Source organism: Acanthaster planci, linkage group LG13 (assembly GCF_054643075.1).
Source record: "Acanthaster planci isolate LZ-2023a linkage group LG13, COTS_SCS, whole genome shotgun sequence".
Classification (NCBI taxonomy): domain Eukaryota; kingdom Metazoa; phylum Echinodermata; class Asteroidea; order Valvatida; family Acanthasteridae; genus Acanthaster; species Acanthaster planci.
This window is the reverse complement of record NC_141789.1, coordinates 3,925,969-3,941,566: the sequence shown is the minus strand read 5'-3', so window position 1 is coordinate 3,941,566 and position 15,598 is coordinate 3,925,969. Positions and strand designations below refer to the sequence as shown.

The 15,598-nt window shown below is 42.1% G+C and overlaps 2 protein-coding genes across 9 annotated transcripts in view; one reads left to right on the top strand and one right to left on the bottom strand.

The window, feature by feature from the left end:
* nmnat1 (nicotinamide nucleotide adenylyltransferase 1) overlaps nucleotides 1-3,243 on the bottom strand; it is a 40,266-nt gene extending 37,023 nt beyond the window's left edge. For 2 of the 3 annotated variants that reach the window (XM_087144598.1, XM_087144599.1), the window contains exon 1: nucleotides 2,776-3,100. In XM_087144598.1, the coding sequence (XP_087000724.1) occupies nucleotides 2,776-2,968 (193 nt within the window). In that variant the 5' untranslated portion in view covers nucleotides 2,969-3,100. Of the gene's footprint in view, nucleotides 1-2,775; nucleotides 3,101-3,126 lie in introns of those variants that run through there. The other variant, XM_022238642.2, reaches the window with a different exon arrangement.
* Nucleotides 3,244-3,265: 22 nt separating this feature from the next.
* noa1 (nitric oxide associated 1) overlaps nucleotides 3,266-15,598 on the top strand; it is a 38,367-nt gene continuing 26,034 nt past the window's right edge. For 4 of the 6 annotated variants that reach the window (XR_015427441.1, XM_087144597.1, XM_087144595.1 and 1 more), the window contains exons 1-9: nucleotides 3,266-4,970; nucleotides 6,359-6,571; nucleotides 7,263-7,395; nucleotides 8,132-8,283; nucleotides 9,645-9,880; nucleotides 10,914-11,045; nucleotides 11,662-11,778; nucleotides 11,999-12,116; nucleotides 12,681-12,869. Coding sequence is in view for 3 of the 6 variants with exons in the window: in XM_087144597.1 (XP_087000723.1) it covers nucleotides 3,266-4,970; nucleotides 6,359-6,571; nucleotides 7,263-7,395; nucleotides 8,132-8,283; nucleotides 9,645-9,880; nucleotides 10,914-11,045; nucleotides 11,662-11,778; nucleotides 11,999-12,116; nucleotides 12,681-12,868 (2,994 nt within the window). In the remaining 3 variants the exon portion in view is untranslated. Of the gene's footprint in view, nucleotides 4,971-6,358; nucleotides 6,572-7,262; nucleotides 7,396-8,131; nucleotides 8,284-9,644; nucleotides 9,881-10,913; nucleotides 11,046-11,661; nucleotides 11,779-11,998; nucleotides 12,117-12,680; nucleotides 12,870-13,058; nucleotides 14,764-15,598 lie in introns of all 6 variants that reach the window. The other 2 variants (XR_015427440.1, XR_015427439.1) reach the window with 2 other exon arrangements.

Genomic DNA, 15,598 nt, shown 5'->3' with positions numbered 1-15,598 from the left:
AATTCATAGACTTCACAGATACATGTACAAATACACTGTACATGTAAAACATGATTTGACAACAGTTGTTCTCCCACAGAATTTACCAACATGCGGTACATGTACATTAGTGTACCGTGTACCAGTGTGTGGGAGTGCCGGTCATCATGCAGTATGCCTACTGATGTCTGATGAGTGAATTAAGCTGTACATGATGTGCATCACCACTACAGGACATGTGCATGTCAGATTTGTAATGCTGAATTGCAAACAATCACAGACTTGTTCCATTTGTTCCACAAGTACCAGTACAGGTACTGGACACATACATGTACTGGTACCATGTACCGTGAAACGGTATATGTACATGTATAGTGTACATGCACAACACGTATACATCCATGCACCATACTGAACTGGCATGTAAACTTTAGTGCTGCGGAGAATGAACCATTGTGCAGTTTCCTTCCTTCTGACCTTCAGGATATTGGTCAAACCTAACCTTTCCAGGCAAACAATGGCAAAACCACACTGGTAGGCAGGGTCATTCAAGCACACAGTAGTCAGTAATGTGACCTTGGGCCTACTGCTTAACTTGAGGGGAAGTACAGAAATCAACCTTCCCCTAAATTAAAGCTACATTTTGATACATACATGTATTCATCTTTTTGTTTGTGTCAAAAACTTTCAGACAAGCATGGTTACCCCTTACATACTGTGTAAATAGTCAGAAAATGTGCAATGATTTCACCATCCACTGCCTACCTGTACATGTACATGTACATACACATACATATGCATGTACTGTACATGTACCGTACATACATTACAACTGCTGGAAAACAAAGCATGCAGTCATATAAGACCATGCCACCAGAATTGTACATGTAGTTACATTAATCCCATCCCCATAAATGGGCCCAGATACACTGAACTATCAATACCTCTGTAAACTGGTACCCAACACTGTTAAGGTCAGGTGTTTTTGTGCACAGTTCAATAGGCTCAACACGCTGGATGGTCCTGTATACCTACCGGTAGAGTAGCCAAGATAATGCCTTTTTTTCTGGTTTAGCTGAATTATAATTAACCTACAACTTTGCATGCTTAGTGAAAAGAATTCCATACACATGTACATGAGGCCACTTTACTTCCTGTGCACAAACCCTGTAAGACTAGTTAGAAAATGTGTTTTCTGAAGTGAATACCCAAATATTTTCAATGCCACATTTGACTCTTTAGGACATTTTACTGCCTTCAGATGGATTACAGAGGTCAATGCAGGGAAACATTTGTGGCATCCATGTAGAAGAATTCTTTCCTTTCTGAGTACATTGTACCGGTAAATGTTTCGATTGTTTCTCTTCTAAATTTGACCCTTTATGACATGTTAAATGCTTTCTGACGGCTAATATACTACATGTACTTGTACTACTGTAAGGGAAACTTAACGCTAACAATTCTCAATCCTCCAATTTCAATATGATTTTACATACACCCCTGGGGGTTAGACATGTCGAAAAGGTATGTGATGTCCATACATGGAACTCTTCCCATAACGATATGAACGGGTTCTAAAGTTCTAAAGAGTCACACTAGACAGGGCAACGTGCAAGCATTTACTGTAAACAGAATTTTTCAGACCAGTTTGTATTAGTCCACATAACTTGGCCTAACATTAGCAGGTCCGGAGCCAAGGCTCGATCTGGCGATGCTGCATCGTCGCTTGATTGTGTGATGATGATCTCATTGTATTCTCAAGAGATTTAGAAAGTTTCTGAGATTTCACACGGAAATCATACAAGTTTCAAAATAAGATTAAAGAAATTTCTCTGGACCATTTACACATGTACATGTACTTCTCGAAAAAATTATCAATGTAGTGTCTTATCGCTCAGTCCGTTTATAACATATGTAATAAACGGACTGAGCGATAAGATACTACACGTACCAATGGGCTCTTCCAAAACTTTGGCAGCAGTTTAGATGTCTTGACATGGAAGAGCCATCAAGACGATGAGGGGTCAAGTGACGTAATGTTCAACAACCTTATTTTAAAGATTGCGACTGTGAGAGCGCGCCCATTAGATTGAATGGATGAAGGCAAAAAGACTGGAAAATACCTCAATAACGTGAGTGAAATCATTCAATAAATGGTTTTTAGAAAGCGAAAAGGTCAAGAATCATATTCGTGTGCAAAAGAAATTGCACCCACGATGATAAAAGGGTGCTGAGAAATGTCCAATATGCCGACACAAAATTGCGTATACGGATGGATCGGGAGTGAGAGTCCTTGCCACACTAGTGGGGCTAAGTAGGGCCTATCTGTCATGTCTGTTCACTAACATTTTTAACATGACTAGTCTATTAATGTTGGGCCTACAATTATTTAAAATCGCTTGGTAGGCCTGGGGCGTAGTATGGTTATCCCGTATAATCATGATCATGGACGCGACTTTACGAGACCTCGGGTCAGAGCAAAGTGAAAACAAATGTATTTTAGATTGCTTTGCATGGCAAAAGTGCGTTCATCGCGGGTTGTTTTCACTGCGCTGGCTGGAAGTTATGCACAACCATAAGTTGCGTCCTCCTAGCCCCACTAGTGTGGCACGGACTCTCAATCCCGATCCGTCCTTAGCCACACATCCGTATACGCCGACACAAAATTGCGTCCTCCCTATATTCCTCCATGTTAAGTATGTAGTACTCTATTTTGCAGTACAACTGTAACGTGAAAAAAAGATTACATATTAGTTGAGTGAAGTTACTTCAATGGTTAATACAGTTGTTACTTACCAAACATCCGTAAATGCATGTTTGTGATGGGGTTGAAGGACCCGCAGGCCAGCAAAACAACTCTTGTGGGCGCAGCCATCTTTTTTTCGCACGAACAGAAAGTGCTCATGGGTAATGGATCCTTTGCCGCGGAATCCGAAGTTTTGTGAAAACGTCGACTACAGATCGAGACAAATTTGAACCTAGTTGGCATTCTAAAATATATTATTATTAAGTTTTACACTTTCTTTGATATTTTTAATAAAATGAATATTTTTTAAGGAACGGAAGACGAACATAAAATTATATTCTTTTAGAAAATTGAACGAGGTAGATAACACGTGCGGTATTTTGTTGTACAACTAATCGCACATAGAAGCTCAGCATAAGTGATTGGGAAGAGCCGTTGGAGAGATAACGTCGTTTTATTCGGAAGAAGAAGTCTTATCTTTGGAAGACTGTGACTCTAATGTAGATCAGAATGTAAAGATCGCTTGTGACCACTTTCAAAATGATCCGTGCTCGAGTTCAGTCACAGAGGCTTTGGAAGTCATGTGAGCCAGTCATGTTTGCAACTGTCGGCCGTGGAGTGTGCAATGCAAGTGGGGGCCCGTTCATGTGTGTCCGCTGCACTCAGTGGCAGATAGGCCAGCAGTGGGTGACTGTGAAGTCCCCGCCCACGCGCGGTGGTAATTGGTACCAAGGCCGGATAGAATCATCCAAGCGGTCAGTGGTGAGTCTCAGCCAGGCTGGGCATTTATGGGCCCTTCAACTTATGCCTGTGCACATGGTGCAACCTGCGAATTATCAAGTAGCTGATTTTGTCAGTGATGCCCGATTTGCTGGAAATGCCAAAAACAATTTCAGGATCAAGAAGACGAAAGTGGGTCAGCTGCTGGAAGAGAATCCTGTCATCCGGATTGGGCAGAGGAAAATTAGACGAAGACGGGCAGCAGGCGTTACATCAGTTTATCAAACAGGAAACATTAGCAATGACAGCAAATTTGAACATGGTGAAATTGACATCCACAGTCCAGAGGGAGCCCTTCAGGAGTCGCTCCCAACAGATGACGAATTAGCTGAGATTCTGCCAGCTACACATGGACACTTAGTAGCTAGATCCCAAAGAGCACAAACTTCAGAACAAGTCGACAATTCCGCGAGTCTTAATGAATTTGATAAGCAATATTTTCTGGATGTGCCTTCATTGCAGAATGAAAGGGCGTCATCAGGCACAACAGTCAACAAGGTCATAGATGTGGATGATAGAAATGAATTTGACCAACAGTATTTTGGGAGTCTGCATGATGTAGACAGAGGGTCTAGTTCCACTTCTGAAGAGCAGGAGGGAGCAGAACAGAAGAGACCTCTATCAAGCAAAGCCAATCAAAAGAGCTCCCAGCCTGTCTACATGGATTCAAGTTTAGCCGAGGACCATTCAGACAACTTGTTTTATGCGAGGAAGACACAGAAGGCATTGGAAGATTTTGATAAGCAGCTGGGGAGAATGTTTGAAGATGCAGGCCAAGACAAACACATTGACATCCAGTCTCTGTTTGAATTTGAACCTTACGAAAAACCGACTGAATTCCATAGGGCAGATGACTTCACAGAGCACCGGGAGTTGACGTTTACAAATGAGCCAATGCTTGAAGGACAGGTGACCGTGAAGATGCAGACCAAGGCTGTGAAAGCAAAGCTGGAAGCCGATCGCATCTTTTCCGAGAAGAAAGAAGAGTTGACCATCGATGGCTATGACCTCTCAGACCTTGAGCCAGAAATTATCGGAGCAATGAAGGCCATAAAACGGGCGAGGGCTGTCAGGTCTGGCAAAGTGAAAGCACCCAAGGGTCAGAAAGTCTTTGGCAGCCCAGATCCAAGCCTGCCAGCCACAGACGTTTCCTGTTCAGGATGTGGGGCTCAGTTCCAGGCCCACGACCCGAAGCACCCGGGCTTCCTCCCTGGCGAGAAGTACCGGGAACTCTTGGAAGCTGGTGGACTGGAGAGGGCGATGTGTCAGCGCTGCTGGTACCTGACTCACCACCAGATGGCACTAGACGTCAGTATCACAGAGGATGATTACAGGGACATCATCACCTCAATCCGAAGGACCAGAGCCTTGGTGGTTGTCCTTGTAGACTTGCTGGACTTTCCATGCAGTCTGATTCCTAATTTGAAGGCTATGGTAGGAGAGAGAAGACCCATGGTTATTGTGGGTAAGAAATTTCTCAAAGAGTTCTCCTGGTTTCAAGATGCACTTCGGAGGGAGAGACTGTACATGTATCAACTAACTTTACCACACAGTACTACAGAGTAGTACTCATCAATAAATAGCCTTCTTCAGGCAATTGTTGACAAAAATATTACAGCAGTAACCAAGATATCTACAGCTCTTTCACTATAAACAATACGTTTTCCGGTGAAACACATGGACAATACATACATGTACATGTAGACAAGTACAGGGGACCAGAGGGGGCAGCTGTGGCTATGGAGGACCAAAGGGTAGTACAAATGATTGGAGTATGGTTGCGTGTATTGGCTAATGCACTGGTTCTCATGCTGACGCCTTGTACAGTACATAATTGCGCATGTGATGTATAATGGTTGCATACATGTACTTTTGAAAAGAATTGTAGGTGTCTCAGATTTGGTTTATAGTTTTTTGGTTTTAAATTTGAATAAAATCAGGTACATCGAATTTCTCCACACTAGAGACACTGTTGCTGTACCTTGTGATTCGTAGTAAGCTTTTGCTTAGTTACATAAGAGACGCCTTCCACCAATACACTGTTTTCATTGGATAAGAAGGGCACAAAGGAAGCAGGCTATTCCAGAAATGTTGATCGTTGCGCAGAAAGCTTGCCTCGAATCATGAGATACAGTTTAATAAAGGGAATACATGTACATAACGCCCACTATTATCTGTGTAGAAGGCATAAGCACAAGAGCCAGCACCAAACCAACATGCGCGCGCACGCACTCCATTCATTTCTGTTTGTAATGATGTCACACTTCAGTATTCTGTAGGCCCTTTTCCTGTGATGTCACAGTTGTGCTGGACTGCCATGTGTTGTGATGGTAATGAGTGGATAGTGTCATGATGGTAATCTACTTATTCAAGATAAACTAGTCAAACATGCCGCATTCGCACTGCACTTGTATATTGTTGAAGCTGGCCCTAGTAATATTTGTGATTACTGTGGCCAGGGCAGTCCACACATGGTGGCATTGTTTACATTTAGCGCAATCGAGTGATGTGGGTGAACAAGGTCAAAAGCAACAGTGTCTTTAGTCTGGGGAATTCAAATTCTTATTTTGAAAGCAATCAGATTTAACTCAGTGTACCAGATTTTATTCAAATTGAATTTGCAAAAGGCTTGTTGTACTTTGTGGTAATGTCTTTCAGTATCATTCATCACTTTGCAAAAAGGGTTTTTTCCCCATTTTTTGCTTTTTTGGGGGGAGGAATGGGAGGTATTGGATGTGGGGAGGGAGTAAAAGAAAAAAAAGATGTCCACATCTCGGTAATTCCATAATAAATGCACTGTGATTTGGATGACCGCTCTTTATCAGTTCATCATCATGTTAACGCCTGTCTCAGGAAACAAGGCTGATCTCCTACCGAAGGACTCTCCCGACTGGAGCCAACGCATCACCAAGCAGCTTTTGAAGGCGTGTGTGGAGGCGGGCGTTTGCAATGAGGAGAGTGTGCAGCACGTCTGCATTGTCAGCGCCAAGTCGGGGTTTGGCATCGAAGACCTGATCACAGCCCTGCAGAAGAAGTGGGGGACCAACAATGACGTGTATTTGCTCGGTATGCATCTGCAGTAGTCAAACCATCACTGTGTTGTGGTTTTCTAGATCATGTGTACTTGCAGATCTCAGTTTTTGTTCCAGAATATTCATACAATTAGCAGAAACATCCAAGTATGCATGTCACTATACAGGAGTGTTTCGACAGACTCGTTTTGCAAAACGTCGTTCTCATCAAGAAAGGATGTCAGAAAAAAATATGTAAACTGTTCAAGTACTGGGCCAGCTATGAATTCAGATTGATCTGGAACTAGAGGCTTTACAAATTGAATTGTGACTTGATTGTGGGGAAAAAAATAACCTGGCACTTGACTCATGAAAAATGACTTGTTACTCAACACAACTTGTATTGTAGAAAAACAGTGCTCAGAGAATCACGATTAGCATGAATGTCTTCAGTCTTTAGAATGTATGATTCGTTAAATTTCTCCCACCCACGAGAATTTGGTTTCCCCATGCAAAGCCCCCCCCCATCTTGCATTGGAAGCATGTCAGCATAATTTTGTGGCCATCTTGTAGATGTATATTTTCCCTCTTAAAGTCCTCTCCTCAAAAACATGGTCGGCCTGTGGAAGTGCTTTTGAATGATTGTTTTGGGCTTTTGAAAAGAAATGTTTATTTTCTGGAAAGAGGATATAGTTGATTTCAAGGACACATCAGTTGTTCCCCTTGTTTTTATAATCTTGCAACAGGGACAGCCAATGTGGGTAAATCTACCTTGTTCAATCGTCTCCTGAAATCAGACTACTGCAAGGCAAAGGCAACATACCTGATTGGCAAAGCAACTATCTCACGCTGGCCAGGCACCACTCTCAACTTACTCAGGTACACAGGAGAAATTACATTATTCCATCAAGTAGCAGTCATGTGGAATGTTCAGATCCTTCTCTTAAATTTAGCAGTCGCCCATTTATTGCCGGCTACATGTAGTCTAACTAGTTTGAGCTAATTTCAGTCAAAACAGACCCTTTATAAGACTTGGGAGTTGAAATTCAGCAGTACACAAAGTCATGTTCGAATACTTTGATATTGGTTTTCAATTGGCCATCAATAGAATTATCATAGTATAAAGTAATCTGTCTCCTCAACTTAAAGTATTTCCCACAGTGAACTTTATAAGGCACCATTTGAAAATTCCTATTGGGTAGGTGTGGGACAGAATGGTCCAACTGATACATTTATTATAAGTTGGCTATCAGGGTAAGTGTTCTCAAGTGTCCAATTCTAACTGATAAGTGCCTTTTTATTGCATTACTTCCAAGGCTATGTGGCTTCAGTGGAGCAAAACCCCTTCCATCATTCACTCAACACAAGTCACTTGTTACTGGTCAGATGGCCCTGTGCTATAGTCGACCTATAGGAATTTTGAAATGATGCCTAAGGCAACATCAATGTAGTACTCAGTCCGAGGCACAGATGCCTCGATCTTGGTCTCCAGACTTATAAGGTTTCGATTTCAATAAGTGCACCATTGCTCTGAATACAGAGTAGCAGAATTTGGGAAGAAAACAATTTATACATTCACATTTTAAAGAACAGTGATTGTATTTTTCCATTTAAGATTTCCTATAGTGAAACCAACCGCAGAAAAGATGGCTCTCAGAAATGACAGACTCGTAGAAGAAAAGAGGCAGGCCAAAGCAGAGCTGGAGAATCAGAAGACCAAAGGTGGACTGCATAAGAAGAGGCTAGATGAACTGGCTTATGTCAGAGGCGAGTGGTAATTTTGCCCACAGAGGAGGGTAGTGTTTTGGCTTGACAAGAGCTGTATGCAGAGAGAGCTGCGACAGCTTCAGACAGGAAGCCATTTTGGTTCCAGAGTCTGCCTACATATGTACTTACAAAATGATCAGTTTCGACCCAACCTTACAAAAGAAGTCACAAGTCACCAGAGCCAATTCTTGACTCAACAAGAGGCCTTTAAAATCTTACATACTTTAAATTACTAGGAAGCCTTGACATTTTTTATCCACATCTACAGCCGATTTCCCAAAAATCTGAATGACTTGTGATGGACTTTGCAGGGACTTGTGATGGACTCGAATACAACACTGGTTACAGCACATATTTGTGGTGTAAGGCTTACACATGGTTCAAAGTTACACCAAAAACTAAATTACTGAAAACAATGAGGACCTCGAGACTTATGCTCTTTGTTATACCCCCTTGGCAAAAATACACAGAGCAGCAAAGCACATGTAGTTGATGTCATCACAACTCCCATTTTTTCACCTTAACCCTAACCGCCGAGCAAATTGTTTGGCTTACAGTACTCAGTACTACAAAGTACTAAGTAATAGCCTGTGCCTGAGGGACCTAGCCCTACAAATTACTACTTCTGGCTAGGTTACTTGCATTGTTACTTGTACAGAGAACAATAAAGCCACGTATTCATCGTGCCAGAGCACTGTATGGTGCATTGTTTTTTCCATTGTGTTTTATGACTTCAGAGAACAATACGGTGTGTCCTCTTACAAGCGGCAGCACTGATTACTACATTTTACTACAGGTAGTAATTTGTGGTAGTATGTGTGGTTAGGGCGAAGAGTCTATAGAGAATAACTACTGCTGTAAATAGCAACGTCATTACAGACACAGCCTAAGATCCATTAACATATGTCTGTGAAGTGTGCCATTATAAATAGTTTTCAGTTGATCCATATGGAACAATAAAAAGATGATCTCCAGATGTATAATACAAAGACGTCATGCTGTGTTTACATGTGCACTTTCCTATGGCATTGAAATGGGACTTGATCCATTGAGCCCCCATAGGAAAGCACAGGTGCACATGTAAATAAAGCATGATGTCATTTGTTTTTAGGTCTATTGGCCAGCCACTGCGGCTGAGAATGGGATATCAATGTGGGTTCCTCCCCAGGTATGGCCAATAATCCACTCGCCCCCTCCTCCCCTCCCGGGTAGACATAGACCTGTGAGGGTAAATCACTCCCACCAGAAGCTCACCTTATGGCTGGATTCGAACCTTAAGACATTTACAGTAAACCAATGTGCCCCGTGCACAAGTCCCCCCATTTGAACTCCAGGTCAAAGGCCAATATTAACTCTTGCAGGGTCAGTTGGAAGGTCGTATGACATCGTCATCAAAGGAAAAGCAGCGGAGGAAAAGGAGTTGGACGACAGCTACGATCCGTTCACCCTCGCTGTGGGCAAGGGAATGTCTTCCCCATCCCCTCCCCGCAAGTTGAAGAAGTCAGTGAACGAAGAGCTCCCCTTCTCCTTCAAACCAGAGGAGTTTGATAAGGGACGGTGGTTTTATGACACGCCAGGAATGATTCACGACCAACAGGTTTGCACATGCTTCAGAATTTATTCAAAGTAACAATACTCAGGGAAGTTCAAATATTAGTAAGTTTTGTCGTCATCAGCTGTTAAGCTGTCTGTTCACTTCTTACAAATACCAGATTTTACCCCATTCAGTAAAACCATTTGTGTTTTGACTTTCATGTTTGTCAAGTGACAGTACCTTAACTTTGTTTATGTGCTAACTTTGTACAGTTCTTGAAAACTTTTTAAGGCAGTGTAGCCTGTCTAGTTTCAGGTTTTCTTTAAAGCTTGAAGTTTTTGACATATGCTTTGTCCCTGTTGGATCGTACACGTTTTGCACAGAAATTCTCTGTGGTTCCCCTCAGAATGAGAACTTGCATTTGCCCCACCATCCTTCTTCATTGCCCTCATTTGCCAACTGTTGTTAGTTCAAGGGCAATGTCTACTGTTGGGTGTTCATGGAACACTTGTCATGAACACATGTGAGTATGAACAGTCAAAATTAATGCAAATGTACGCCTCAAGGAAACTGTCCATTTGCCGGGTACATAACGTTCCTTTTAGGCAACAAAATTCCTCGCAATCTAAAGAATGAAGTGTAAGAACAAACCCAATGAAGTTTTGGCTCATGAATGCTATGTTTTCCAGGAAAACAATATTCTTAGGATTCTGATTTTAGACCAAAAGTTGCTGAGTCATGTTTTGAATTGAATTCAGTCCCTGGGACATGTTTTCACATTTAGTCGAATGCGGCTATACTGTGTCACACACTGAACCGATGAATTATAGCTATCATGTGGCCATGTGTGTCGTGTCAGTGCTTGAATACACTTCTAATGGCATTTTCCCAGATATGCGTGTTTAGACACATCGTTGGAAATGGCCCTCTTCCATTGTTTCCTTTAACCTGAGAGCTTTCATGAAAGAATGATTTCACAGGGAGTTTAATCCAATAACCTTTTCAACCCAAGTATGCTCTTCAACAATAATTTCATCATTTACTCTTTGGATAACTGCAAATGATGGACTGTACCCTTTAATCTTCATCAAACCAGATCTTGACCAAGTTGACGGTCGACGAGTTGAAGCTTGTCATCCCCAAAACTATCATTCTACCCAGGACTATCTCACTCAAACCAGGGAACACTTTCCTCCTCGGAGGACTCGGAAGGTTAGATTATTTGGAGGTGAGATGGCTTGACTATTTTGTGTATTCAGTCTTGCACTTTAGAGGTAAAAATAGTGATTCAAGGCACAGTTGTGTCCATCTCATTTTCACTTTAATACATGGACCCTGTCACAGTGTTTCTTTCATTCAGACGTCGGCAAATCCTCATAAAAGGTCCATCATTAAAACTTTGTACAAATATTTTTTGGTAATTTCCCTCGTTCTTCACGTTACATGTGTACAAGAAGTTTTCTTAGAGGTACATTACAGCTTACAATATCATTTGTCATCTTGTATGCACCAAAACAAGTGGTTTGTCTGCATCAAGCCTTATAGGCTCTAGCAACAGTTAAATTTGAAGGAACAGTTTAAGATGATACAACCTCATCTTAAACTATTGCTATGGTTACAACCAATCAGCTTTGAGGATTTAAGTTTGTTGTAAAAGATGAGTCACCAAGTGAAATCAGAATGTCGATAAGTTTATAATGGTTAAGTTTGCAGGTGCCATCAATGTATCGTTTTAATGCCCTTGTTATTCGCATTGCATATGAAAGGACAAAAGCAAATGCTCTGTTGACTTGGGTAGAATTGAATAGCATTTCAATACCTTCTGTTTTTCAATTTCTTTGCAGGGTCGGATGGCTGCATTCTTCACAGTCTTTGCCTCCAAAGACTTACCAATGCGAATTATTCCAACAGCTGGGGCAGATGAAGTTCATCAAGGCTTGGCTGACAGGAATCACCTGACGGTAATGATACTACCCCTTTTTGTTTTCCAGTTCACTGACTCTTTATCATCCACAACGGTACAGTCTCTGGCCACAATTTGTCAAAACTTACAGGTGTACTCTCTTGGCATCCTGCAGTATAGGTGTTGGCTATTGTGGTAGCTCCATTCGTCCAAACATTGTACAGCATCGCTGATGTAGTATTTCTGTAAAGAGTTTGGAAATTCACTGTTGTGTTTAGGTTCCCCTTGGTGGGCCAGAGCGAATGAAAACCTTCCCTGCCATGCAGCCAGTGGAGATGAAAGTCGTTGGACAAGGCTGGCACTGCAGTGCTGCAGATGTCCTGTTCTCTTCAACAGGTCAGTAGCCGACAAGGACAGAAACTTGCTAAGCACACGTGTTCTCTGCTCAGCCCCAAACAGGTTATCAGCCCAAATACCTTGTAGTGTGTATTGCTAGCAACTGATTCCCTGCTGGCTTTTGCTAGGCACTTGAGTTTCTCAAGCAATGTTTTCTGCTGAGATGCACTGCGATGCTGGACCTCACACAGGTGCTGCATGAACTCCATACTCGGTTTCCCCTTCAGCATAGCAATGCTTAAAAAATATTTGTGCCAGTTTTATACTTTAAATGCATTGTTTGTCTTGAAATAAGGGAATACATAGGTGCCTCTTGTTCAGGAGCACGGGTGATGATAATTTCCAGGCTGAAGGCCAGGGATCTTATCAGCCTCCATTCTTCAGAGCAAAACACATGTTTATTTCTATTCATAAATACCTTTTGAGTCACAATGAAGACAAGTTTTAAACTTATAAATGTCCAGCGATGTAGTAGTGGTTGTCGTAGCCCAAATCCTGTGCAATTTTTTTAGTAGTTCACCAAAGATTACTCCATGTCTTCATCCTGTGTCTTGAACCCCTCAGGTTGGGTCGCAGTGACAACAGCCAAGGGAGAGGAGGTCCACCTCAGGGCTTTCACCCCTGGGGGTCACGGCTGCCTCCTCCGACAGCCCGCCCTGCTCCCCTATGTGGTCAACCTCCGGGGAGACCGGACGGCCAAGAAGAGCCCATACTTCAAGCTGGACAGGCACAAACTGACACGCTTTTTGTGAGGTAATTGTGGCTTTCTTTGATCCAGCTTTTGAGGCCGGGGATACCAGGCCAGGTTCCAATTTCTGCGTCCTAAGCAAAACTAGGTTGAGAACCAGTCACGAGAATCATGCCCATAAAGTGTATTACGTTTGCCTGGTAAATTTCGTTTGGTTGAAAAAATGTATTTTGTACTTTCCGAATATCTTTCAGGGTTCCCATGGTCATGGTAAATCTTGGGAAAAAGTTGTCCTGGAAAGTCATGGAAAATTTGAGGGAAAAGAGTGTCCTGCAGTCCCATTGTTGGAAGGAAAATGTCATGGAAAGGTCATGGAAATCAAGATCATGCAAGGGTTATTTTCGGTGGGCCGCTTACAGTGTGATTACGGAATAATGATGAATTTGCAGGCTACATGTATATACCCTGTTCTTATCAGTATAGTAATGGCTATGGCAGTCTTCCAGTTCATAATACAAAACCACTTTTCCCTGCAGAATGACGTGAAATGTTATGGAAATTGTCATGCTTTCGTCCTGGAAAGTCCTGGAAAAGTCATTAATTGGGTTTTCAGATTCCCACGGGAGCCTTGTCTTTGCTTTAATAGCTCCATGCATTCATCTGAATGCACACATTCACATGCACGGCATAGAGAAACAGCATTAAATTGTGTTTAAGCCACAGTAATATTTTGCACTGTTACCGCTGAAGGCAAAGTTAAGTTGGCCTATCTACAGTATCCAGTAAAGCAGTGGAGTACATTGTAGCTCTGGTTCCTCTTTACAGTTTATTTTCAATTTGTGAGCAACATATCATGGTTACACTAACACAGGGCTTCACTGACTTCTTTGACATGCCAAAACGATTCCTTTTACAATGTTGATCAATATTTGTGCCATGTTATTTTCAGGCATGCAACTTTTCCTCTGATCAGCTGATTTTCTTGTTTTTCACTTCACACTCATGCCACTGAAAATTGAAAAATCCTGTAAAAAGTATTGTAAAGACTGGAGTTTCCTTTTTTTGGTCAAAGTCCCAGTTGCATGCCTCTGTTAAAAACCCTCCTTTGGTTTTACGGCACAAATATGCACGAGTGCCCACAGTCACTCTCTTGCATGTGTTTTCTATATGGAACACAAACATGCACAGGTTCAGTGGGTACACAGTAGGTTGCCAGCACAAAGTGACCCAGGGTCTTTCGTGCAGTCCCCTTCACTGCATTTGGTTTACTGCACAGTTATGCACATGAAACAGTGAAGCACAGTTGTTGGGCAGTACAAAAGTGCAATCTGATATTCCTGTGTGGGACTGTTGGTGCAGTGCACAACACGACACAACTGTGCTTCCTTGAGGTGTTTACCGAGTGACACAAAGAGTGACTTCAGCATAGGAGGGTTTTAAGGCAGCTTTATCTTTTAAGTAAGTTCGAGAACTGACAATAGGATAATCAGTGACTTGCATCTGCATTCTGCACACCATGAAACAAGAGAAAATTCAGTGAAGCCTCTTGCCAATGTTTCAGCTGAAACTTTGTTAATAATAAATGGAAAGATTTGGAATGGCGCCCTCAAGTAGTCAATAGAAGCCAGTTTGTTTTTCTCCATGCGTCCTTGTATGCATGACCTGTATGTATACCTGGGTGCACACACTGTGTGCACCTGGGAAGTGTCAGTTAGCTCCTCTTGCATACATACATAAATCAGTTCCATGCATATGCATGCCGTGGGAGAAGTGCCAAGAGTGGCAAATGTCTCGTTATTCATTAAGCTGTTCCTTCTCAGCTGTCGCGTGGCTGCCGGCATCCGACAAGCCTAAAAACAGCCATCAATTAAGCATACAGACCAGGCTGAGGCGGAGATATTGCATTTTACATTGTGCAGGCTAGAGCACTGGCATTATTTACCGTGGGCTACGAAAGAAGTATGTTTCTGTTGCTCCATATGGAAAGGGAAGACATAGTCTTGCTTTCTCTCTTTTCAGTCTGAATTTGCAATCTTTACAGCCTAAATTTCAAGAAAATTGGTCTTGCTTTCAAAAATGAGGCTGTTCATAGTTTTCACATTTTTTGGCAAATTTTGTTATTTTTGTTGTTTGATATAATTGAAATGCCTTGGGAAGGATTTTTCGTAGGTGTACATGTAAGTCACTAACTTTCATGGCTCAGTGGTGATGGGTAAATTAGGGAGCATGATTGAAGGGCAACTGTGTAAAAATGTAAGAGCACAAGATCCCAGTTTTCAACCAAGAACAAAATGTTGACTAGAATGCAATCCATGCATTCAATTTTGTTTTCTATCAGCACGATGGTGATGAGTATGGTACAAATTAGTCCAAGTTAACCGCGCTGAAGCATTGAAGTTTTTTTTCCATTGCATTCAGCTCTGTGCGCTCAGGTTCAGGTTGAATCAAACTTTGCATTTAGCAGGGTGCCATAGTTGCCAATTCCAGTTAGGACTGACGCAGTTTCATTGAATCAATTTTTGATATCGCTGTTCCGCGATTCACACATACCGAAATTGTCTTTTCAGTGGCAATCTAGCCATCCTCTAGAACAGCAGCATACATCTGTGTTAAAGCCAGGATAATTAAAATCTCATTTGGAAGATGCTTTTCCCCAAGATGTGTGACGCACATATGCACAAGTGCAGACAACTAATAGCACAGAATCTGAAGGCGCGAGGAGCTTTGATTGCATTGTGTGTGAGAAAATCCTCCCCCACTCTTCAAACATGCCTGAGCATCTGCGATGGAAAAA